The sequence below is a fragment of the Excalfactoria chinensis genome, chromosome 1, assembly GCF_039878825.1.
Source record: "Excalfactoria chinensis isolate bCotChi1 chromosome 1, bCotChi1.hap2, whole genome shotgun sequence".
Classification (NCBI taxonomy): Eukaryota; Metazoa; Chordata; class Aves; order Galliformes; family Phasianidae; genus Excalfactoria; species Excalfactoria chinensis.
Window position 1 is genome coordinate 56466131 of NC_092825.1, and position 23850 is coordinate 56489980.

The following is a 23850-nucleotide window of genomic DNA, read 5'->3' on the forward strand; positions in this document are numbered from 1 at the left end:
ATGCAGCTTTTTGACTGTCATTACCCGGTGAGATAAATAGGATGTGCTTAAATCAGGCCATGTATGTTAAACCCACCAGCCTGGAACTGTGTCGCTATTGGCTTGTCTAAGATCTAAACCTCTTGCAGATGGTCTGTGGTTCCTGACTGTATAAATAGCAGGAAGCTGGCTGAAAGTGGGTGTGGTGCACAGGACATTTTTCCTCCCCTATGTAAAAATGACTTTTAGCAAAACTGGGAACTAAAGTAAAACGCCACCCACGGGCTCTACCAGCCTTCATCTTCTTCACATTTCCTTCCTGGTAATGGGAACACGGAAGACCAAAGAAAAGCCTGCAGACCAGAGAAACTATTGCATTTGTCCTCTGAGCAGACTTTGTTAACGAGAGAATTTCAGACGTCAGCATGAATTTGGCAGGGGTAGTGTGGGTAGCTGTGATGGGTTCCAGGCTTCGTCATTCGTGTCAGCACAATGCTGAGAAATAAGGAATGGTCTGTACGGAGGAGCTGTGAACTCTCTGGTCTTTGATTGAAATTGCCATAGGAGGTGCAAATACAAAGGTGATCCACCGTGGCTGTTGCACCTTGGCCTTGCTGAAGTCAGTGGAAGTTCCTAATAGAGATGAACTTAGAAGGGCATACCTGAGCACTGCTGTCTGCTGGCCCATTAGTTTGTGCCCTCAGGAGGAGCACCTCTATTTGGGGGAAGTAGCAAGATGTCTGTTGTTGCTGCTTTCAGGACATGATGTGTAGAGAGCCAGTCCCACTCTCATGCACAGAGGTTTGTGTCTAGATGGGCTTGGCATTTTGAGTACAGCATGCTTGTCTCTGTGGAGGGCATGGCTCACACCAGGGAAGGTATTCCAAAGCCTTGTGTTCATCTCCTTGGTAGCCATAGCCTGTCAGAGCAGCGATGAGATGCCATGTCTGACAAGGCAGGAGATTGGCAGTGATGAAGGCTTCTGCAGTATTAACTCTAGATAGATTTGTGAACAGTATGTTTGGCCTTAGCACTAACTGAAGGAAACCCCGTGGAGAGCCCATCCAGCTCAGCAGCCCAGAATGTTTTTCTGAGCAAATCTGAGATCCTATTTTCTTTTAGATCAGGACCAAACAGCGCAAAGTAGTGCAACGAACAGTACCCTTGTTCTTCCCAAGAGCTGGGCCTCAGGTACCAGAAGCGCTTCTCCAGCTCAGGCTTGCATGCATCAGTCTCTGATCTGTGCTTGGCCTGCAGCTGAAGGAAGCTTTCATGTGATGTTGTAACAGGACCAGCTTCTGCATGCTTTCAGAGTGTTGGAATGTTTCATCCAAAACTGATGCAGGGCGGCTTGCAAGTTTTCCCAAGTATTTCAAGCCTGATGCCTTGTCCCACTCTACCACCATAGCTGGCCTTGTTTCTGATGAAGCCCCAGGCTGAGCCACTGAGTGAGGCTCTTCCTCAGAGAGCTGCCTGAGATGCCTTCATCCCCTTGGACTTGCCTCCCTTCAAGTTTCATAAGCAGGGGCATTCCGAGTGAGTGACTGCTGTGCTGAGCATGAGGGCTGTGAAGAGAAGGAAGCTGAGTTTTACATCAAGATGGGGGAGGAAAGAGCCTGCTGCTCATTGAAATAGTTCTCAGCAGGCAACGTTACCATGCAAGAAACTCCCCAACTCCCCATTGTCCCCCATAGCACTGCCTGGGGCAGGAGGGCTCAACACTGCCTTCACTCCTCCTGGGGCTAGTGGAGACTTTCTGCTTCTGGTTCAGGCAGTGAATCAGGTATGGAAAAGCTATTGAGGACTCCAGGCACAACACACACTGTAACATCTTTATCCATCTCCCCATCCCCTCTTTCACAAAATGATTGCCTCCAAAGGACTATGCTATTTTTCTTCTCGTTTTTAGCTATGTTGGCATAGGAGCCGTGGGTAAGGAGCTGGGAGGTGATGGTAGCAGCTCTGTGTCTGTGTAATCGCTCATGGCTCTCTTACTCAGCTAATTAAAACCAAACCCCCTCTAGCTACCCTGAAAAAAATGTAAATAACGTATTCAAATATTGTTCTGTGGTGCAACCAGCTCCCGACTTGCAGAAAGTCTGTTACAAAATGGGGTTTTTCTTGCGAAGAAGTGGATGGCTGCAAATCAAGCGAATGCCGTGCTTTCTTCATGAAAGCACTAAGCTGAGGACAAACAGAAGTGCATACAATTAAAAATGCATGAAATGCACAAAGACAAACAGCTGGCAGGGACCAGGGCTGTCTGAACACCTTCCTACTGTCCTTTGCTTGTCTCTGTAGCTAGCACCAGTGCATGGCTGTGGTACTGCAGTGCAGCAAGACAAGGGTTTTCCAAGGGCAGTGTGTTCATAGCACAAGTTGCAAGGAAGTAGAAAGGCAAAGCGTGTGGAAGCAAGGGAACAAACAAGTTTTGATGAGGCTGAGAAGAATTTGTTCTTGCATCCGTACCTGCAGCAGTGCTGGCTGATCACAGCAGCTCCCTCAAGAAGGAATCAGAGAATCATTTGAGTTGGAAGGGACCTTTAGATGTCAGCCAGCCCAACTGCCCTGCAGTGAACGGGACACCCACGGGTAGATCAGGTTGCTTAGAGCCCCGTCCAGTCTCACTTTGGGTATCTCCAGGGATGGGGCATCTACCACCTCTCTGAGCAACCCGCTCCAGTGCCTCACCACCTTTATCCAAAAGGAATCCTAACAGAAACGAGGAAAGGTAGCACAATAAGTGGGAGGACCAAATGGTTATCAAAGATGTAAAATAAATTTAAGAACATGTTTGACATGCGGGAAGCCAGTGTGAGCTCAAAGATCAAGAAAGAGAAGGAGAGCTGAGGAAGACAGGGCCCACAGGGAAGCACACAGGCTCGGCGGGCAGCAGCTGCAGGGCCGTGAACAAAACAGCAACTGGAGCATGAAGAATTCGCCTCCTCTTCCTCTGCTGCCACGCCACAGGCCTGGTGTGTGCAGCGGCCCACCTCGGTGCCCTCAGGCAGCCAAGCAGCCGTCTGTGGAGACTTCAGATGGGGACAGAGTGAAGGATTGAGGGAACGCAGAGCCGTAATCCCATCAAGGGGTGACAGCCTCAAGTGAGCCGTGATGGCAGCCCCCTGCCTACAGGAGCTGGAGGTCTGCAGGCCCAGTGCCAGCCACCTCCGGCACCACAAGCACCACCTCTGTGTCAGTGGAGGTGCTGTGGGGTCAGGGGCCTCTCTGAGGAGGAGAGAACCAGGGTGAGGATGTACCTTTACATTTCTTTCCTAGTGGATGAGCAGCAGTGCAGCATGCACCTTTGAAATGCTGAGATAGCAATGGATCTGAAAGCTTGCCCAGATGGCAAGTGGCTAAGCAGGGGTCTCATGTGCTTTGGCTGTTTGGGAGTCTGGGTGCATAACACCCTCAGAGAGCAGACATGAGCTCAGCCCACAGCAGACAGACGTGCAGGCTTTGCCAGAAAGGTTATTCTGCCCCGCAAGGCCAGAGCCACATGTGCCACTTTACATTTGAAACAGCTTATCCCACACCAGAGCCAGCATCACTTTACAGCTGAACGGACCCGAGGGCACATGAAGGAGTTAAAGGTGAGAGCAAGTGTTTTACAACTTATTTCCTTTGACTCGTCACATCGTGTGACCTCAGTTTCTTATTCTGAAGCATCACAAACACAGGCATGAATACCACCGCTATCCCACAAGCGGAACAGAGCCTCAAGTATTGTATTCCTCTGTCAAATCAAGAATCATAGCTTCTGTCTTCTTCTAGTGCTGGGAGGTGATTCTGTGTTCAGTGAAAAACACTGGCTTGAGATACTGCTTTTTGGTCTCAATCCTGCCCTGATCAGTGCTCAAAATGTGCACTACGACCAACAAGAGGCCCCATGGAGCAAGCTGCTCACAGGAATGCAAGCTGTGCAAACCAGAAGTAATGCCAGTGTTTTACTAACTGTTCTTTTGTGTGTTTGGTTGTTTTTTTTAATGGTATTTATACTATGAAGCTTGTTGGAGTTGAGTATTATTTTTAGTTTTCCATGAGTGGTGTTACCACAGGCTAAATGTACCCGATGGCTGTAGGGCCTGTGCTGTATTCAGTGCGTTTAAGGTCTTAGAAACACATGCAGCTGGAAGCAATGGCAGTGGTGGATTATGTAAGCCTTGCAGGGAGGTATACTGTTGTAGTCAAAAGGTGGTGGGGACACTGCTGAGCCCTGAGATGGGGTGGTTATAAAACCAGCATATAAATAATCCCAGCTTTAAGGTGAAGAGTGACAAGAGCATGGAGCAGGGGCTTAAGAGGGAACCCTCATGGCACAGGAGTCACAAAGCAGTGCACTGTTTACCAGAGCTAAATAGGCTGCTGCTAAGGACAGCGAGAGCTATGCAGGAAAGTGGACTGTGGCACTGAGCTACTTCAGTCTGTCCCCAAGACAGAGTCTCTGGCATGCATTGCTGACGTATCACACCCAACACCCTCATCGATCTTGGGATAGACAGAGAGGTGACGCTACTTTCAACTGGACTCTGGGATTTAGTGGTTGTTATTTGGCCCCCAGCCTCCCAGCACAGCCCCAAATGTTGTTTTCAGAGCCCCAGCTGGCATCTACGTGCTGACTGACAGTAAGGAGCATGCTGGGAGCCCATTGGCCACAGCTTATAAAAGGAGCTTTAAAGGGCTGCTGCTGCGCTAAAGAATGGTACATACAAACCCCCCTCTGTTTTGTAGACATCCTGTGATTGGAAACTTTACTGCAAGATGTGTTTCATAGGAGGTTAGGCTTGGCCCAGCCATTCAGGTGAGAAGCATTTGCACATTCTGCACACACACAGCTGGGAAACACCCGGGCCTTTGCAGAACATGCATTTGTGCATTCTGGGCTCCAATGCATCCTCACACCTGAGGGCTGTCTAGAACCAGGGCAGGTGCAGAGGAGGGTGTCTGGAACCTCGAACCGTCTTCCCTTTCACTCAAGCCATTAGCGAAAGGTCTAAGCAGGAGAGCTTTAACCCTTCCACAATTTTGGTTTTGATTTCACAAGCCAAATTAGATGATTTCCCAATAGCCGTTCAACTCTGAGTCCAAAGAATGATCGGTTCAAGAGGTCACTTTTGTAGTTATCCAGAGCCAACCAGTTATCCTACCTCCATCCTCCAGATAAAGAAAAGCAACCAGTAAGCATTGCTTTTGTTTCTGAAGCCTTGTGTTAGGCCTAGCTCAGCCCCTGCTAGGGGTAGTTGACAAGAAGAGTCACTTATCCAGCCAAGGACAGAGATTTATTCTGACAGCAAGCTGAAAATAGCATCTCACAAGCCACACTGCTAGCTGGTTTTAGAAAGGCCAGTTTTTGGAGTGTCTCTGACTGACCAGCTCACAGTTCTGTAGATAGCAATCACTTTGCTCAGGTATTTTCTGCAAAGTGCCCATGCCTGAAGGATTCCCTGTGGATCTGGGTGACCCCTACATCTCACAAATATCAGGGCAACGTTGCTTGGCTGGGACCCCAAACTGGTCTGGGAAGCTCAGTCTCAGAGGGATTATGTCCCTCTCCCATGGCACCTCATCAGCCTTAAACCTTCCCAGGTAAGTCTCATCACACCAGTCCAAGCAAGAAAGAGAAAAGCTCAACTGGTAGGCTTTGTACATAGCCTGGGGACAAGCTGCAAAACACCTCCTCTGGACTTACAGGACCAATATCCTAATATATCCTTCCCCTCATGTGCCTACACTTGTGCTGATGCTACCCTACCTTCTTGGTGCTCTCTGCACCAAAGGGCCAGTGAAGTCAGAGAAATTTTCCTACTGGCCCTTAGATGTCTGTCAGATCACCACATGCTTATGCAGCACACTCCCCATGCTTCACACAAGCTCTGATGTGCCCTGGAGGCAACAACTGGGTCCTTGTATTCTTCACATGCCATAATTTGCAATATGAAGAGGGAGTCAGCCCTGTGGGAAGTCACTGTGGGTGCACGTGTGTCCTGGTTTGTTTATTGCAGTCCTTCACCCCTCTGTACGGCCAGTCCCTGAACCATGAACAACCGTTCTGACACTCAGCTTGCTTTGGAGGATTTTGTGATTGACACCAAACTTACCTGACGCTTGCCCATCCTGCTTCTGTCCACCCCTTAGCTACACAGCTTTGTGAGTGAACACTTTCTCTTGGAAAGTCTTTCACCTTTTCTTATCTTTTCATTTTCTGAACAGAATGGATCTGTCCTCACGACCCGAGTGGCTCCTTCAGCCTTCCCACCTTCCCCACCTTCAATGCTGTTTTCCCCCTGCCTACCCTATTCCCCTGCCTGCCCTGTCATGGATTTTTGAGTATGTTAAATGTCAAATTTGGTTGATTTGTTGCAGTCCAATTAGCTGATTCAATCCAATTAAGCTATCTGAAGTTATCTGTGTAATGTGGTGGCTTTGTTAGCTAACTCCATTCCCTCCCACCCTTGCGAAAACATTTGCCTCCAGCTCCTCCCTCAAGATCTCAGCGGTAGATTTCCACTTGGTTCTTGGCTGCTTTTGCAAACCTCATCATCGGGGCTCCAGGTTCTACAGTCTCCCTCATGGACCTTCTCCTCCCACCCACCTCCTTCCCTTGGTTAGCCCATAGCTGCCCACAGCCCTTCTTCCTTGCTAGGTGTCTGTAAGTACTCTGCAGGTCTCTGGCAGCTCGGCAGTAAGGTCAGTGTGATGCCAGCCCCTCATGAGACGAATCACCTGTACTGAGCTTAGTGAGGTCTGTATCTCTATCTTCTGCCTTGCTTTGGCGAGTGGAACACATTGTTGGGTTTCACATTTAGCCTCCAGTTTTTCAAGTGCCTCAAAAGGCAGCGTAAGAAGAGATGGCTTTTTTTGACAGGAAACAGCCTGGCAGACAGAGGGCTGATCTTCTTAATGGTGTCTTCAAATCGCCTTAATACAAATCCTCATCGAATAGCCTTATTGGCTTTAATAGGGATGAAAGCAACAGCACTGCAAAGAAATGAGAAGCGTCTTTGAAGCCGCGCTAAAGGTTTTTAAACAGCAATATAAAATATTTTGGCTTTTTTTGTGTGGTTATAGAATTTGAGTAAAGAAATTGAGAGAATTATGTTCCTCCAAAGGAATTTGACCCAGCAATTCAAAGCTCCTCAGAAAGGTTATTATTCTCTGCTAAGCCCTGATGACTTTATCAGGTAGGCCGAGGTGCAAATGCTCTGCTTGGTTCCTAGGCGAGAGGCAGTTTCTGGGCCTGCTGTCAGTGATTCTCACAACTTCAGTGCTGTACTGAGCACTTCACCCTGGCGGCACAGCAGAACCTCAAACCTATCCTCAGTATCACCAAACTTTGCTGTCACTGCTCATTTGTAGCCACCTGCTGTTTGGCCTAAATCATAACATAGATACTTCTGCTGTGTTATTGATATATTTGCTTTAAAACCCCAGTCCTGTGAGCATTTATGCCTTCCAAGACTGCATATGCTGTTGCTTGTGCAGTCAACAGGCGCACATGGTGCGATGGCTTCTGCTTGGATGTTACTCCATGGCAAAACCTTACTTCAAATTGCATGTCAGTCAGCACTTGGATTTTCCTGAAGGAACTCCTGCTAATCTTTCCAGCCCCCCTGGCCAGGCCTTTAGCCAATAAAGCAACATTTCAACCGACTTAAGTTGTAATAAGTGAAATCCTGAAGTGGGAACAGCTGCCCGGGTTTGGTTTTGACAGCTGCTCTTCACCTCACAACAAGAAGCCTATTTGTGTTTGTTTATTCATTAATATTGGAGAACACAATAGGATCAGATGTCGGAGCCGACAAATGCCCTACTTTTCCTATGGTAGCGCTTGTGTCTCAGCATTCATAATATATGTATGCTTTGTATTTAAAAACCCCTTGCGGTTAGCTTTGCAATGACATTATTGATGTATTTTAGCTTCCAGGGTGAAATAATGAAGATCTCATCAAGGAAAGATACGAGTGTAACTGGAAGACAGCAGCCCCGTTAGTTGTCCAGAGACCACGTGCATTCATAAAGGGAAATGTTTTGAAGAGCTCTGCCGGCTGCGAGCAAATCGTCTGGTCTGCAGCTCGTATTCCAGGTCACCCGCCATCAGCAAATGCTTCAAGCTGAAACAGGGGAGGTTCAGTGTGGATATAAGGAAGAAGGCTTTTTTACACTAAGGGTGGTGAGGCACTGGAGCTGGTTGCCCAGAGAGGTGGTGGATGCCCCATCCCTGGAGACACTCAGGGTCAGGCTGGATGCTGAGCAACCTGATCTACCTGTGGGTGTCCCTGTTCACTGCAGGGGGTTGGACCAGACGGCCTTTAATGGTCCCTTCCGACCCAAAAGCTGTTATAACTCTTTGAACTTCCAGGAAACGGGAGATGTGCCAGAAATGAAGGCACAGAAAGAAAAGTCGCCGAGAGAGCCGGCGGGTTTCTCTACAGAAAGTAGTTAAGCTCAGCAATTGGGAAAACAATTGCCAACAGATCCAGTGCCAACAGATACCGTTCCACAGGTTGGAAGCGATCGGGATTAACCGCGTCTCCAAGGCGGAGGCAAACGGCGGTCATTTACACAACAAAACCCCACCGATCCCCGCATCCGCGAGCAAAAGGCGACGGAGGCGGCACCCCGCGGCTCCCGCGCCGCGCTCCGGGAGGGAAGAGCCGCGGAAGCCCCGCCCCCGCCGCGGGGAGGCAGGTGCCGGGCCACGCCCACCGCGGGTCGGGGGGGCGGGGCCGGGGGAGCGGGCCGCGTGCGTGCGTGCGTGAAGTCAGCGCCGCCGTCACCGCGGGAGACGCCTCCCCCGTGCCGGGCTTCCCGCGCGCCTTTCTCCCTTAAAAGGACAATGGGGCGCGCGAACGAGAGGGCTCGATTGTTGAGAATGGAGCCGTGGGAACGGCGCGTGCGCAGAGCGGCGGGCGCCGAGAGGAGGGGCGGGGCCGAGCGGAGCGCGGGAGGGGGGGCCGCCAGAGCGGCCGTACGGGCTGGAGGCTGAGCGCGAGGGGAGGGCGGCGCGCCGGCGGGAGCGCCGCACGGGGCACAGCGCGGCACGGGGCGGCGAGGAGCGGGGCCGGTCTGCGGGAGCGCGGTGAGTCGGTCGGCACCGCTTCGGGACGGCGGGGAGAAAAGTGCGGCCGGGAGGCGGCGGGAGACTTTAATGTTGGGAGTTTCTGGGAGTGTTTTTTTCTCTCTCTCTTTTCTTTTTATGTTGTTTTTTTTCCACTCTCTTTTTTTCTAAACCTTCTCCCCGGCAGGCGGTGATTTGCGCTCAGCGAGCGGAGCTCGGAGCTGCCCGTCGGTGCCCGGCGCAGGTGCGGCCGCTCACACCTGTGGCTCGGGGGCCCTGACACGCGCTGCCGGGGCGAGGGCGGAATCCCGGCGGCACGCAGCTCGGCCCGGCCGAGGGGGAAAACAAAGGGCCGCCGTGTGCCGCCCGCGCCGGGGCCGCCCGCGGGCCGGGGCTCGGAGCGCGTGGAGCGGCCCGCGGGGTTCGGGAGGGACTTTCGGGCAGAGGCGAAACTTCGGCCGCTCCGTGCGGTGCCGCCGTCCCCCCGACCCCCCCCGAGCCTCCCCGCTCGCTGTGCCCGCCGACCCCGGAGCTCCGCGCCGCGCTTTGAAGTGCAACTGTTGCCATGTTTGAATTACGTCAGGGCCGAGCCATGAGGAACCCGCGCGCACCGCCCGGGGGCGGGGAGGGGGGCGCCGCGAGCGGCCCGGCCGGGGGGTGGCCGTCCCCCGCCGCTCCGCGCCGCGTGCGCCCCGTGCGCGGGCACCGCGAGCGGCCGCGTGTCGGGGGCCGCCCCACCTGGCCCCGGGCGGCGGAAAGTAGGTCGGTCGGCAGCCCGCCCGGGGGGGGCCTTTGTTCGCGGCCGGAGCGCGGCGCTGCCCCGCGCGGTGCCACGCGGTGCGGGGCGGAAAGCGGCTCCGAGCCCCCTGCCGCGGGCGGGCTTCGGCGCCGTCGGCTCCTTCATCCCGTCCGTTTTCCAACCCGGCTCCGCTCTCCTCACGCGGAGCACCAAGTTGCCGTTTCCTTTCGCGCGAGTGAGCGGGGCCGCGGGATTTAAAGGGCTCGCCGCGGCTCCCGGGGCCCGCGTTGCGCGTTCGCTTCTACGATCCCCCAAAATCCCGGCGGTGCCGCGCCGAGCGCCCGCAGCACGCGCGGGTCGGGCCGGCGGAGCTGCCGGCCGCCGCTGAGGCTGAGCCGCGCTCTCGGGCACGGCCACCACGTGCTCGCCGGCCGAGGTGGGGCTGTCAGCCCCGCACGTGCTGCGGAAAGCCCCTTCGCCGCGGCGCCAGCTCGTTGTGTGGTCCGCGATTCCCAAACGAGAGAGCTGACACGAGTCCCGGAGCGGGCGCTGCGCAGCACGGCTTTGTGCCGGAGAGTCCTTGGGGGCGGCCGAGCGTTCCGGGCTCTGCGGCTCGCTGCGGCCGTGGGGTATTCAGACACACCTCTGGGCTTGCGGCGCTGTGCTCCTGCAGGAAGCGGGCGGGGAGCTCCTCGGCCCGTGGGAAAAGTTCCTCCCTGCTCCTCTCCCCGCCCGGAGAAGCTCTGGAAGCCGGTGTGTGTGTGTGCAGCTCTGTCAGAAGAAAGCGCTGCCCTTTGCTTAGGAGAGAAGGATGTTTAAGAGTGTAGGAGCGTTCACCCAGATCACAATAAGCAGCATTAGAGCTGCGGTGGTTTGCCTTGCTAACGTAAAACAACTGTGTCACTAAAGCACTTTGCAGTGATTCTTAACGCTTCTCTTACATCTTTGGGGTGAGCGATGCATGCAGCTCCGTTTCTAAGCCCGCTGTGTGCTGGGGCTGTCCGGCAGAAGGAAGCAGCCGGTCGGCCCAGGCTGGGAGCAGCGGCTCAGCAAAGCAGAACGTCGGGGTGGGGCTCCATTTCATGAGCTTGTGAATGTCTGTAGGATGTGTCCAAAGTCCGCGTGAAATGACTGCTGGTACCGCTTAAAGACACACAGTGTCTTAGTAAAGGTGCTTCACCTGTCCCTCTACTATTACTCTTGCAGCCCTCATCAGACATTCTTACCCCTCAAGAGAGTGATAATCAAACCTGTTTTGTGTCTTGTGATCCGAGTGGCCGTGATGCTCTTCCAGCAGCAGGTGGTTGCTGGCAGCGCCTAACAGCTGCAGTGCACCCGGATAAGCATCACAGACAGAACTCATGGAGCAGCCCAGGTTTTCCTCGCGGGGCTCCTGCTTAGGCTGAGTGTGGTTTTAGTTTTGCAATAGGAGTTTCGGGGTTGGGGGAAAGTCCTCTTTGGAAGTGGAATGTCTGCAGGTGGGACAGGTTTGGGATTTCTTTTTTTCCTTATGCAAATGTGTCTGATGACTGTTTTCATGCTTTGGCCTATCCCTTCTGGAGCAGTAACCTCAGAGCACTGTGCAGGAACGCCCAAATACCTCGGCCTTTCCCTCTTTTTTTTCCTTTGTGTAAATGGATTGGGTTTGCATTTCCCATAGAAGGTCAGCAGGCTCCTCTACAGCTCGGCTGCTGACAGTTTCACTCCGGGTGGCTGTGACCTAGCTCGAGTGCTGTGGGAGTCTTAGACAAGGCAAAGCAATGTCTGGTTTAATTTCAGTGTGGTCTGGGAGTCTCTGCCAGTTGCATCTGTTCTGCTGAGATCTCACTGCTGCGCTACAGTAGTTGCAGACAGGACTGGTGTAAGAGTTGGCTCACTGATGTAGCTGAGCTTATCCAGTTAGAATTCTGCAGGATGCCGCTTCATTCTAGTGTGCCTGGGTTGTAGCAGTGGCCAAACGCTGCTTTCCTTCCAGTAGAGATTTGGGCAGAGAGAAGAACAGATTTCTGTAAGTGTGGTTTTTCTGTAGTCTGATTTTAACTTCTATTCCTAAGTTTCTTTTTAAACCATGTAAACAGGGAGGTATGTTTACACTGAGTCTCTGGTACAGGTCTGCTCTTCGGTCCTACAGCTGATTTCCAGCGGAGATATATCTGTTTGTTTCAGTAGGGAGACAGGCCTAGGAGTTATTAACTAGGGATGGCCCTTGATTTCTGGCACCCTGGGCAGCTCTGGGAGTGTTACTTGCACGTGTACATGTGCCTGAATGTATGCACTCGCTGACATAGAAGCCAGCATATGTGTAGCCTTTCTGTATATCAAGGTGCTGTGAGCTTTGGGTTGCATAGAGAATGAGTGATCCATGCCAGAGCAAGGAGGCAGGAGAGGTGTGGAGTAGTCAGACTGGCATCCCTTGGCTCTCCTGTAATGTGGGGGAGTGTTTTCTTTCAGCTGCATGAGAAGCAGGTGAGTGTGTTCCTTCGGAGTGGCCTGATAATTGTGTTACAAAGGGAGACATGCCTGCCTTCTAGGAATTCCTTCCTCTCTGTTATTACAGATTTCTCATTCTTCTTGGGTGATCAAGAAGAATGCGGAGGAATCTGGGAAGGCAAATGAAAGCGGCTCAGCTTTTCTTAATCTGAAAAGTTCAGAAGTTCTTCCTTGACTTGAAATCTTAATGAGCATCTGGAGCAATACCTTTTAATTGAGATCATCGCGTTAAACTTTGCAAAGAAAACTGAGTCCCAATTTCTAGTCCTGACAGGCAACAAAAGCATGAAAGAGTTCTCACACGCATCTGATGCATGCTGCTTTGTACCAGCCTTTCCCATACGTAATAGGCAGGGTGTGTTTTTTCTTCCCCGCCTACTCTGCTGCTCTCTGCTTGACTTTGAGCTTTCTGCTTCTCCTAAAACGTCAGGGCAGAGGTACAGAGAACTCATTCCTTCCACTTGAGTTGCTAACTCAGGACTTGGGGGGACAACGGCTTCTCTGTTTGCAGGAGGACTGGGGGTGAGGACTGCTTTCTCTCTGACCTGAGGGAGTAGCGTTCCCTCCGTAGGGCAGGTACATCTCCAGTTCTGCAGACTGGTCAATGTGCCCCACTAGGTTTTCTGTTTCATCTGTCCCAAGTTTCACACGGTTAAGCCTCCACAGCTGAGATTCAGGTATTACAGTAGTAGGAAAGCTAGCTTGTGTTGCGCCAACTGGAAAATGCAACTCTCTGGTTCTAATTCAAGATCTATCTATGCTGTAAAGCTTTCAGTTAAACCTTCTAAAGGGCCCGGTCACGTGTCCTAACTACACCTAAGTCTATGCAGAGGTAATGCCAACTCCAGCACTAGGCAGATAATTATGGCTTAGAATGAAAGTTGGGATGGAGTACTTCAAAGTTTAGCAGTGTTGGTAAGTACTTGTGAACTTAAATGCAGGCTGCATTAGCTGTTGGGCTCTGCAGCTGACAGAATATTTAGTGCATAATGTTCAAATGGTCACTGGTTAGGATTAAATGGGGAGCTGGGCTGACACCTTCCATTTACAACTGTACTCGTCAGAGAAATGTGTTCTACTTGTGGTTTTGCTACTAGCTTTTCCCCATTCAGGCATGATATATGGTTATACTGTTCCTGACCATTCATCAAGTGGGAAACAGATGGCACTAGTTTCCCTCCTATTGAAAGACTGTATTGAAAGGCTGCTCCTGTGAGGATGGCAGCAATGATGCAAAACAAAATATTTTCAGAATATATATATGTCTGATGCCAGCTTTTGCCAGAACATCAATTGTACAACGTGCGTCTTATTCTACTGTGATATATAAATACCAGCTGGTGGCAGAGATCGTCTCATCAGTGTCTGGATTTCTGGAAGAAAGTGGGTTAGAAAATGAATCAAGTAGCTGTGATCAGTTCTGTGAGTTGGGTTTTGTAGCTCTGGTGAACCTGCAGTTATCTTTTGTCTTTCTGAAGAAAAACACTAGATCTCAGATTAAGGCAGTCACATCATCTGAAGTCGCTGTGCAGTAGCTAGGAATTCCCCAGTGAAGGTGCTGTGCTGTTGGATCTCGAGTGGCTTGTTAAACACGGTATCCTTGAGAGGCATCTGTGTGAAGGGCCGTGCTGCATGCCAAGAAACAAAATACATACTCTTAAGTGTCTGCCTAGACGCTCCTTTGTTTATTTGTCTTGACGGTCCAGGGATACTAACTAGATCTCCTGGCTAGTGCTGTGCTAATAGAGTGAGCAGAGTCTCATTTGGGGTGGTGCTGCTGGCTGTGTGCAGTAGTCATCCTTGGGAGAACCTGGTTTCAGGTGAGCTTCTGAGCTTCTGCTGCAGACATGCACAAAGGAATACGGTGCTTCAGATGTGTGCCAAACTGCCATGTGTTCACCTTGGTTGAAAGGGAGAATATCCCCTCTGTCTTTCTCATTATGCACTCTGTGCATGTCCCTTGCCTTCCCTCTGTGAGGGGCTTGGGCACAAGTGTGGGGTTTTCTTCTTCAAATTTCTACTATCCTTTGCCTGGGAGTCTTGGGCATTTGCCCATGTGTCCTCATCTTCCCCTGTGGAGTGCAGGTGTTGCTGGAGTTAGTCCTGTGTGCTTGATTCACTGACCTGCTGGTGATCCTGCAAAAACGCACAGGGTATTTATTTCTACGTGCAGCACCTGCCTGTCAGTAAGACAAGTGTGATGCTAGGTGTAGTCGTTTCATGGAAGCTTGCAAGTCTTCCCCTTGCTCTGCTGTGGGTGAAGATTTGGAGACAGATCATGTGCCACCTGCATCCCCCACTGACTAAGCTGGGTTTACTGGGGCCTGGCAGTCCCTGGGCCTGTGAGGTGGCTGGGAATTCCCACTGACCAGGTTCTTCCACATGTGGTGGTGATGCTCTCCAGAAAGCCCTCCTTGAGCCACCGGACCTCTCAATAGATGTGGTGGGGAGAAGTTGTTTGTTTCTTTTGTTAGCTTCTACGAGACATGACCGTTTCATTAGAGGAAGGGAGAAAATGGTGTTATTTGCATGGCTCTGTCTCCTTTCAGTTCTTAAAAGCAGAAGTTCTCAATAGTGGAAGCCTGTTGCAGGGGAGATTCCTGTCACTGGTGGGCTGTCTCCTCTGAGCAGTTTGCATGTGATGGATGACAAGTGTTGGGGTGGGGGCCTTGCTACAGCACAGGGTTGACTGGGTGCACCTCAGTCTGTTCAGACACAGCTCTTGGAGCCTGGGCTGGGCCAGAAGTCATGGTACACGGGGGAGCACTGTGGGCTGTGAGTGGGGAGACCTTTCCGAGCCTGGGCAGTGAGGTGCCCTACGTGGAAGTGTGTGTAGGTAAAATCTTTTGCTGCTGTGGAGGCTGCTTGCCTGGGCCTGGCTGTCAGGAAGAGCTTCCACTGAGGGCTGGGGGGCTCCGCCCTGCTGCTCTTTAGAGCAGCTTTTCAGGTATGTCTGCCCCACAGCCTGGAGGCATGGCTGCTGCTCCTTTGAAGTGACTCCTACTCTCCTTCAGCACAGCGGGTTTGCAGTGAGGGTGGCTGATGACGACAGCCTGGTTGCTGTGACCCGGGGCTGGGGTGGGTTGGCACTGCTTGTCCTGCAGCCTGCTTGGCTGCTGGAATGCGTACGGCTTTCCTGTGCTGCATCTGCACCTCTGGGTTATGCTGCTGCTGTCTGTAGGTGTGTGCTTGGAGAACTGTGCAGTCGGCATACTTGTTGCAGTGGGTATCGCTTGATATTCCAGCTGTCGTTCACTCTTCTGTAAGATAATAAAGTGTGGATTAGGTGCATCTGCTCTTTGGAAGCAATACAAGATAGATTAGGCCGGTACTCTTATCTGTCCTGAATTACAGCCCGGTGTTGGTTTACCCAGTGAATCACACAGGTTTTTCTTTCAGTATCTAAAAAGTGATAAGTAACACCAGTTCCTGTTTGTTTCAGCAGGGTACAGCTGGGAGGAAAAGATGTTTGGCTTTCACAAACCGAAGATGTACCGGAGTATAGAGGGCTGCTGTATTTGCAGAGCTAAGTCATCCAGCTCTCGTTTCACTGACAGTAAACGCTACGAAAAGGATTTCCAGAACTGTTTTGGGTAAGTCTCTTCCTTCAGTCAATTCTGCATCGCTCAGGGTGTTGATCTCCAAGCTGCACACCTGATGTGCTGTCAGACAAGGTTGGCTTGGGTACGTGGGGGGGGGGGGAAAGCCCCAGCCTCCTTGGGACTGTCCCATTGTGGGGATGGTTCCTCTGCTGCTGTGTGTGGTGTTGCTGGGTTATCAGCCTGTTGTGGCTGTTCGTGTGAGCTGCAGTAGATGACAGCATTGAAGGCTCTGTCTGGTTCCTTCTCACCCTCGTGCAGTGACTTAGTCATGATCCTTAGAGTTGTAAGTCCCTGCACGAGGTGAAAGGCAGCACGCATCTGTGGAGGCTTTTGGTTATCCTGGAGCTTGGAGGACATTAGATAAAGCTTGTACCTTGTTTTGGCTATTGGTGCTGTTGTTCTGACAAGGCTTATTGATACGTTATTAAAAGTTCACATTGGAGACCATTCTGATGAAGAGCAAGAAATGAATTCATCAGCTTTCCAATTAATCAAAGCTGTGCCTAATGTTGCTTGGAAGCATCGGTAACAAAAACTGAATAGCAGTGCTTTCTTGTACCAGCTGCTGTGGCCTTCTAACTTTTTGGAGCTAGGAGAGTTTTGTCTAAATATGCCTCAGTGAGTTGTCAGAGGCAAATTCTTGTGATTACCTCACTAAAATAAACAGCTTCTGCTCTTGTAGCTTTCCTCGAAATTATTTTCCCAGGAGAAATACATCGTTGTTATCTTCAGCTTTTGTCCTTCCAGTCTCACTGGATTGACTCTCATCGAGATCTTAGGCCAAAGTTGAACTTGCATCCACTGTTAAGAGCTGATAAAACACACGCGGTGTTTGTCTCAAGCATTTAACTTCGTGTGTGCAAATCTTTGCAGTCTTTGTGAATCTTTACCTCATCTCTTTCCTTTTTCTCCCCTGCCCCCCTTTCTAGAAGCACACGTTTCATGTCTGGTTTTATAGTGCTTTGTATTGACTGTGGATTTTTGTTCATAAATCTGATGCTGACAGTTTTTGCCCTCGTAATTCTTGACTGCTGTCCTTGGCAGTGGAAAGTCTGTGAAGGCCCATTGCTTTTTATATAAACAGCAGTAAAGAAGCTTGCAGAATACTGGGGCTTTTGGTCTTGCGCTATCTGAAATATGTTTGCCAAGGTGAAAAATGCAGTCTTAACTCTAAACAAATAAGGGCTTATCTGAGCCTGCCCCATTCATCTATACATGCTTCAAAGTCCTTCCATTTAAACAGCTGGAAAACCTGACTGTGCATCCCCCTTTGGTGTGAATTCCTCTAGTGTGGATTAGCTGTAGAAATGGTTTCTGAAGGAAGCAAGTATTGCTGTCATTCCAGTGACTGGATTCTGAAAGTGTCCTGCATGTGTGCAGCAATGTGTTGGATGGCGTTTGTTCCTCATCCTTGAAGCTCTGTGAGAAAGCTGAGAGCTGAAAAAGCTTTGGTCAGATCTGAGTTTCGTTCCCTTCTTATGCTGAAGGAATAGGATTATTCGCTCTCCCTCTCCGGTCAGATCAATCCAATCACTGAAGCTGTGGTTTAAAAGAAAACAAGGCAAACAAAATATAAACAACAGAAGGTAACGAGGCTAGGGGTTTTTTTAGCCTCCTTTTGGTGGCAAATTACAGTGCCTTCTATTTCTACATGAAATAGTGTTTTTCTGGAAGTGAGGCCTGGTCGTCGAGTAGCACTGATGGAGCACCCCAGATTAATCGTCGTGCCTGAAAATCAGAACTTGAGAACCCTTCCCCTTGTGCTTCTGACACTGTTACTGCGTGATTGTTTTTATTAATTGCTATAAGGTGATCTTCGCTTTTCATTTCTACCAGGCTCCACGAGGCCCGCTCAGGAGACATCTGTAATGCCTGTGTCCTTTTGGTGAAAAGATGGAAAAAATTGCCAGCGGGATCCAAAAAAAACTGGAATCACGTTAGTTGATTTATCTTATTTCTTCCCTGCCCCCAAGTTAACTTGTCTCCTCCTTCAGTCCATCCTACATCAGAGGGGAGACACTGGAGAGAGTTTAGGGGTTACTGTTTCCCATGTGCTTTCCCTCCCTAACCCCAGTGTTTGTAAAGCTTGCCTGGAACATTTCTTGTCTTTGTTGGACTTATGTGCAAACTGTGATTGTGCGAGCCATGGATGGAGTCGCAGACTAACCTACCTTGTAATTCCTTGTTTTCTCAATTCATAACTTTGTCCAGAAGTCTCTAATGACACTCAGAGCATTACAGATTTGGCCTCTGTCCGAGACTGGTCACTTTTATTTTCTTAATAGTTTGAACAAGCAAGGTGACTTAGTCTGAGCAGCACACACAAATCAATGTGGTTTAATCAGATGATTAAAGACAAGTTGTAGTGAGGTGTGGAGTTGGTATCTTCCCCCAGGTTTCAGCCCTAGGGCAAAAGGAATGGCTTTAAGTTGCAACAGGGGAGGTTCAGCTTGGATGTTAGGAAACGTTTCTTCTTTAGAAAGAGCAGTGCTGCAGTGGCACAGACGGCCCAGGGAGGTGGTGCAGTCACTGTACCTGGAGGTGTTCAGTGACCGTGTGGATGTGGCACTGAGGGATGTGGGCAGTGGGCATGGTGGGGATGGGCTGGTGTTAGACTGCGTGATCTTAAAGGTCTTTTTCAACCATAATGATTCTTTGAGCACCTTCAGCTACATTGGTGCAGACATCTTGACAAAGGCATATCTGGGCATAATTCATGATCACTGTGTGTGTGCATTTTCTGTGCTGTAGGTGGTAGATGCCAGGGCTGGACCCAGTCTGAAAACAACACTGAAACCAAAGAAAATGAAAACTCTCTCTGGAAGCAGAATAAAGAGCAATCAAATCAGCAAGCTGCAAAAAGAATTCAAGCGGCATAGTAAGTAGATTCAAACAGATTTTAATTGTAAACTGTGGCTTCCCCTAAAATAACTTAGTGCTGAGTGATCACGCTGAGTCACCTCCTGGGTTCAGTTGTGCTCTCACACAGTTAGGTTTTCTCTGTTCATGTAAACTCTTGTTCTTATTGTGTCTGTGGAGGGGGTGGAATGAAAGGGGGGACTTTGTGTGCAGGATGAGTGTCTGAAGGGGGTTGGTTGTGTCAGGTGGAGAAGTGGCAAGGAGTGGTTAGAAGCGGGGCTGGAAGGAGTAGGCAATTGCAGCTTGTATCTCACACTTAAATGGCACATCTCTTGGAAGAACTTCGGCAAAGCCCGAGCAAAGCCCTCATTGAAGTTGAAAGAGATTACCCACTATTCTCATTAACATGCTGTGATAGTTTTCAGCTCTCTCTTCTCAAGAAAGGCTGCTCTGCCGATACCACTATCAGTCTTTTTCTTCCACGTGTGTTTTCAGCCTAGGTTTTTTATTTAGTCTATGTTCTGCCCTCCCCCCAATGTACACACACACTCTGTAAGTTCCTCTGTACAGTTTCCTTATACCTTCTGCCAATCTCGGTGATTTCTTTCCACTTAGACTCTCAAATAGATACGGATTCAGATCACAGAGCCATCTGTCAGTAACGCTCTGCTGATATAAATATATATCAGCAATCTAGTTTTTTTTTTCTCTAAAGCAAACCTTTTTGCTTAACTGTTGCTGTCTTGATGTTCTTTGTTTTCTGTCATTCTACCTGACTTGGAAGAAGTGCTCTCAGAAGAACCAGTGGGGGCCTTGACCCAAGGAGCTTTTATCTACTCATCTGACATGCAACAGTTAATTCTTATTGTGTTACTACAGGTGATAGAGACTGTTAAAAAGGAGGTTAGCAGTATCTCTATTTAGATGTGCAGCTTCATACCTGAAGTTGATCGCTTGCAGTTTTGCCCCAGCTGGAGCTTTATGCTACCTAATCCATTGCACTAATCGGAAGAGCTTTGCAGGATTTTAAATTAACGAGTAAGAAAGGAGATTTGCAATGAAGGGCTGTATCTGAAGCAAAGATCTTGACCAACTACAACAGTGTTTCAGTGGTTACAGAGGGGAGCCAGGATCATGTCTAAAAGAGTAGCGTGCTGCATTTGAGAGCTAGGGACTCTGACCCTGAAACTCTGGAGTCCTTCACACGCAGGACTCGCTGTAGTCTCCCAAACGATGTCAGATGTTCTTTCAAGGATCTTTTGAAGTAGGCAGGGGCAAGTGTGGAAAAAACGGGTTACTGTTGGGCTTTCCTTGTTAATTACAAAAGTCTTTCTTTCCAGTTCCCACCCTTTGAAGTGAGGAAAAGGGTGAGTTGCTGCATGTCTTAATTCTTGCATTGTTTTTCTTCTCCCTCACCCTGCAGACTCTGATGCCCACAGCACCACTTCAAGTGCCTCCCCAGCTCAATCCCCCTGCTACAGCAACCAGTCTGACGAAGGCTCTGACACAGAGATGAGTGCTGGGTCCAGCAGAACACCAGTTTTTTCCTTTCTAGATCTCACGTATTGGAAAAGGTAAAATGAAACAGAAGGTGTATTCTGTACAGACAGCAGTTGGTTTCATATTCAGTGATCAGGGCTGCTTCCTTAGGAGCTTGCAGGATGCTGCTGCTGCTTAACTTGAGTTAGAGGTGTCATTGAAGTCACTACGTATTTTACAGCATCTGTCGTATGGGAAAAGAACACTGTGTGTTCAAGACTTTTTCCCCTATCTCCCTCCAGTTCCTAAACACTGAACATGTTATCTGGAGAGATGTTCTTGCATTTTTGGGAGTAACAAGCAATATTCTGAGTGTTACTGTCTTGTCTTAAAACAGTGCTCAGTAGATGCGGCGTGTTACCATGTACACGGGTTACTCTTAGCTTGGCAGCAAAGCATAGCATTGAATTTGATTGACCTGGGATGGTGGTCATTTAAAAAGAGGGGGGGAAAAAAAAGAGAGGAAAGGCACAAGATTTTCTTGGAGCTGATGGGTTTGTTTAATTGCGTGTTGTGGCACACTGATCCCTTGTTTAGCTAATTGCTGTACTAGAATCATTGTGACTTTGCTGCCTCCTCTCAGATGGTGTTTCTAAATGCGTTGTTGTCAAGGTTAGCTTAGCCTAGATAGCTGTATCTGAAATTTCTCTGGGAAGCAAAATGAGAGCCTGTTTTGTGTAGGCATGGGGGTTTTTCTGTGTATGGTTTTATTTGTTTGATTGGTTTTTGTTAGCGGTGGGCTTTTTGTGTTTTGCTTTTCCTTCCCCAAAATGATTTGGATTTAGACTTTGATTTGCTTCCTCTCGCTGGGCAGCCTCATCCTTCCTATCGTAGCCAGACAATGCAGGGGCTCCAGGAATCGATGTCACAACCTATCTGCATCTCTCCTTGCTATTTCTTTCAGGCAAAAGGTCTGCTGTGGAATTATTTACAAAGGGCGTTTCGGGGAAGTCCTCATAGACACTCACCTCTTCAAACCTTGCTGTAGCAATAAAAAGTCTGCCACTGAGAAGCCAGAACAAGAAGGACCACAGTCTCCAGCAATCTCTACCCAAGAGGAGTGGTGACTTCCTTGGAGAGCCGCAGACAGTTACACAGATCCTCTATTCTCTGGAAAAATACTAGAAAAGTGACTCTGTTCACATTGGACACCTGCTATGCTGCCAAAAGACTATTCCCTAGATTTGTTTCGGGTTTTACTGCTACGATCCCACAAACTCTGAAGGTAGTTTGTATCCTTTCAGAAAAGACTGTACAGAATATTTAAGATGCTATGGAACACTTAGTGAAGCTGAATGCTGCTGCAAGGTTGTCCCTCTTATCTTTCCCTCCCACTCCCTTCACAAGTGAACTTGAGGATGGGTTTTTGTATATTAAAGTGTATGTAGTTCATCTTTCTGTATTGAAAGAAGTGCTGGTTGTAAGGGTTTTTATTGTTTTTCTTAAGTTGGTTGGTAACCTACCTTAAATCCCTAAGAAAATATTTCATTTTTAGACATGTATGAGATGAACTAATACATATAAATGTTGTCACCTCTCTAGTTGTATAGATATATATATTTTGAAGGTGTGGAGATCTCGCCCTATACTACTGACTTTGTAAGACAGACAAGATATGTGGCAGACTGTTAACTGCAGACATCTCTACTGTAAGTGATAGTTATCTGAAACAGCCTCCCAACAACGGATGCTCTTAGGGAAGGGGTAGGAGCACTTCCCTTCTGAGCTAGGAAAGGGGGGAGGAGGACTTGCCTGAGAACTGAACACAGTGAAATGGATGGGAGACTTGATGTTCTTAACCTAGCAGCAGACCCGCTGGGCTTTGTGTAGTAACTGACAGGTGATTAGAGGAGGACCAAGAAAACAACCCAATACCCAAGTTATGTTGTAGACGATGGCCAAAACCAGATAACTGCTATATCTCTTGGCCCAGTGCAGCTAAAATGTGACCACAAAAAAGACTTCTTGCTGGTTTCAGGCTTGACAGAGGACCAAGCCACTTGCTAAGTAAGTTAGGCTCAGGTCTGGGGATGCAATCTGATTCCAACCTGTGGTTTGGATTCACAGTGCTTGTTTTGGAGGCCCGCAGCTTTTTTCCAGCAGATCAAGGCTTTTGTAAATACTGGACTTCTATTAGGATTGGTGCTGTGCTGAATAGAGGCAGCTCTGTTTGCATACGTGTGATCGAAAGATGCTGTTTCCTCCACAGATTCCCAGCTGAACTTGTGTGCAAACCACTGCAATGTTCCTTCAAACTCCACTTTGCCTTTAGGGTGATAGCAGCTTCCCGGAGGAGTGCGCTGCAGTTTTAGTTCCCTATTGATTCATGTTCCTTTATGAAGGTTTAATTTGTGTAACTTGGGAATTACGTTTGCTTTTGGGGGGAGGGAAGGGATTTTTCTTTTCTTTACTCTTTTTTGGGATGTTCTGCAATGGATGCTACAAGCTTTCCTTGTTGCGCGAGTCATCTGTATAAGACTTTGGTGGGTAGGGCTTAGGACTGGATTTCTATGTAATCTCACTTCCTCAAATGGGAATAGTTAGCAAATGAAATATAGGTAGGAAAGGATACGCAGGATTTAAGAGGAGCCTCCATCCTCAAAGCAGTTCTTTCCTTTCTCCCTTCTGTTGGGTAGTCCAGCCTCTGAGGAGAGCACATCAGAAGAAGGCTCTGACTTACCACAGCCTTACATCTTACAGCTTTCACTGCTCTTCTATTGTGTTGCCTTTTCTCCTTCTCCTAAGCTCCCTGAGATTCTGAAGGGGAAGACGAAGCTACCTGCCTTGCTTTTCATCTGCAACCAAATGAGTGGATACTTGTAGAACTGCCTAAGTTGGTCATGTCTGATAAGGGCCTTCAGCAAGAGTACTGGCTATTTTTGCAGACACCTGCCTTTATCGGGGTTCATGTTTTTAAGCATCAGTAATTCTGTACACCTGAGGCTGCAGTACTGATGGTAGGTTGTGCTCTGATACGGATCATCTCTTCTTCTGTATTTATTTATTTATTGCTAGATTTCAACTGCCAACTGCTTCCCTCCCCCTCCCCCCCCACTCCCTCCCACCTGTTCCATTCCTGGTAGTGATGCAGAATGAACTGTATGTAGTCATGCACTTTGTATTAATGTATTAGAAATCTATGGAACCCGTTTTGTACTTTTTATACTGTTCAGACACTTGTAATCCAAACTTTTTTTTTTTTTTTTTACTAGGGTAATGAATAAATTTAGAGTTATTTAGAAAATGAGCTCCTGTTTCATTTATCTGCCCATTTTAATTAAGCTTAGTGTTTGAAGCAGCCCCTACGTTCATTTGTTCTGTTTGAAGTGCTGACAGCGTGTGGGAACGTCCCTCTCCGGATCCAGCTGAGACACTGGAAGAAACGAGCGCTCCTGTGCTGAAGCTGGAGCCTGTGGTTGTGCCTTCCCACGACGGGCGGAGTCAGCTGGATGAGCTCCAGCAGTCTGGAGGGAGCACGGTGTAAGGCAGCAGCTGGCAATGAGTAGCGGCGCTTAGGAGATGAGTCTATTCCCTGACGATGGAGAAAGCCTTAAGCTTAATGGTCTACTGCAGACGGCACC

At 49.1% G+C, this 23850-nt stretch overlaps 1 protein-coding gene across 2 annotated transcripts; it reads left to right on the plus strand.

The window, feature by feature from the left end:
* Nucleotides 1–8943: 8943 nt before the first annotated feature.
* SINHCAF (SIN3-HDAC complex associated factor) lies at nucleotides 8944–23509 on the plus strand. Of its 2 annotated transcripts, none has more exons than XM_072345504.1 (6): nucleotides 8944–9061; nucleotides 15715–15862; nucleotides 17708–17807; nucleotides 18623–18749; nucleotides 20154–20304; nucleotides 21174–23509. In XM_072345504.1, exons 2-6 carry the CDS (start codon nucleotides 15735–15737, stop codon nucleotides 21334–21336), a joined length of 669 nt encoding a protein of 222 aa, XP_072201605.1. In that variant the 5' UTR covers nucleotides 8944–9061; nucleotides 15715–15734; the 3' UTR covers nucleotides 21337–23509. The 2 variants fall into 2 exon arrangements, with proteins under 2 accessions (XP_072201605.1, XP_072201613.1); XM_072345512.1 differs by having other exon boundaries at nucleotides 8950–9061; nucleotides 15712–15862; nucleotides 21174–21464.
* Nucleotides 23510–23850: the final 341 nt, after the last annotated feature.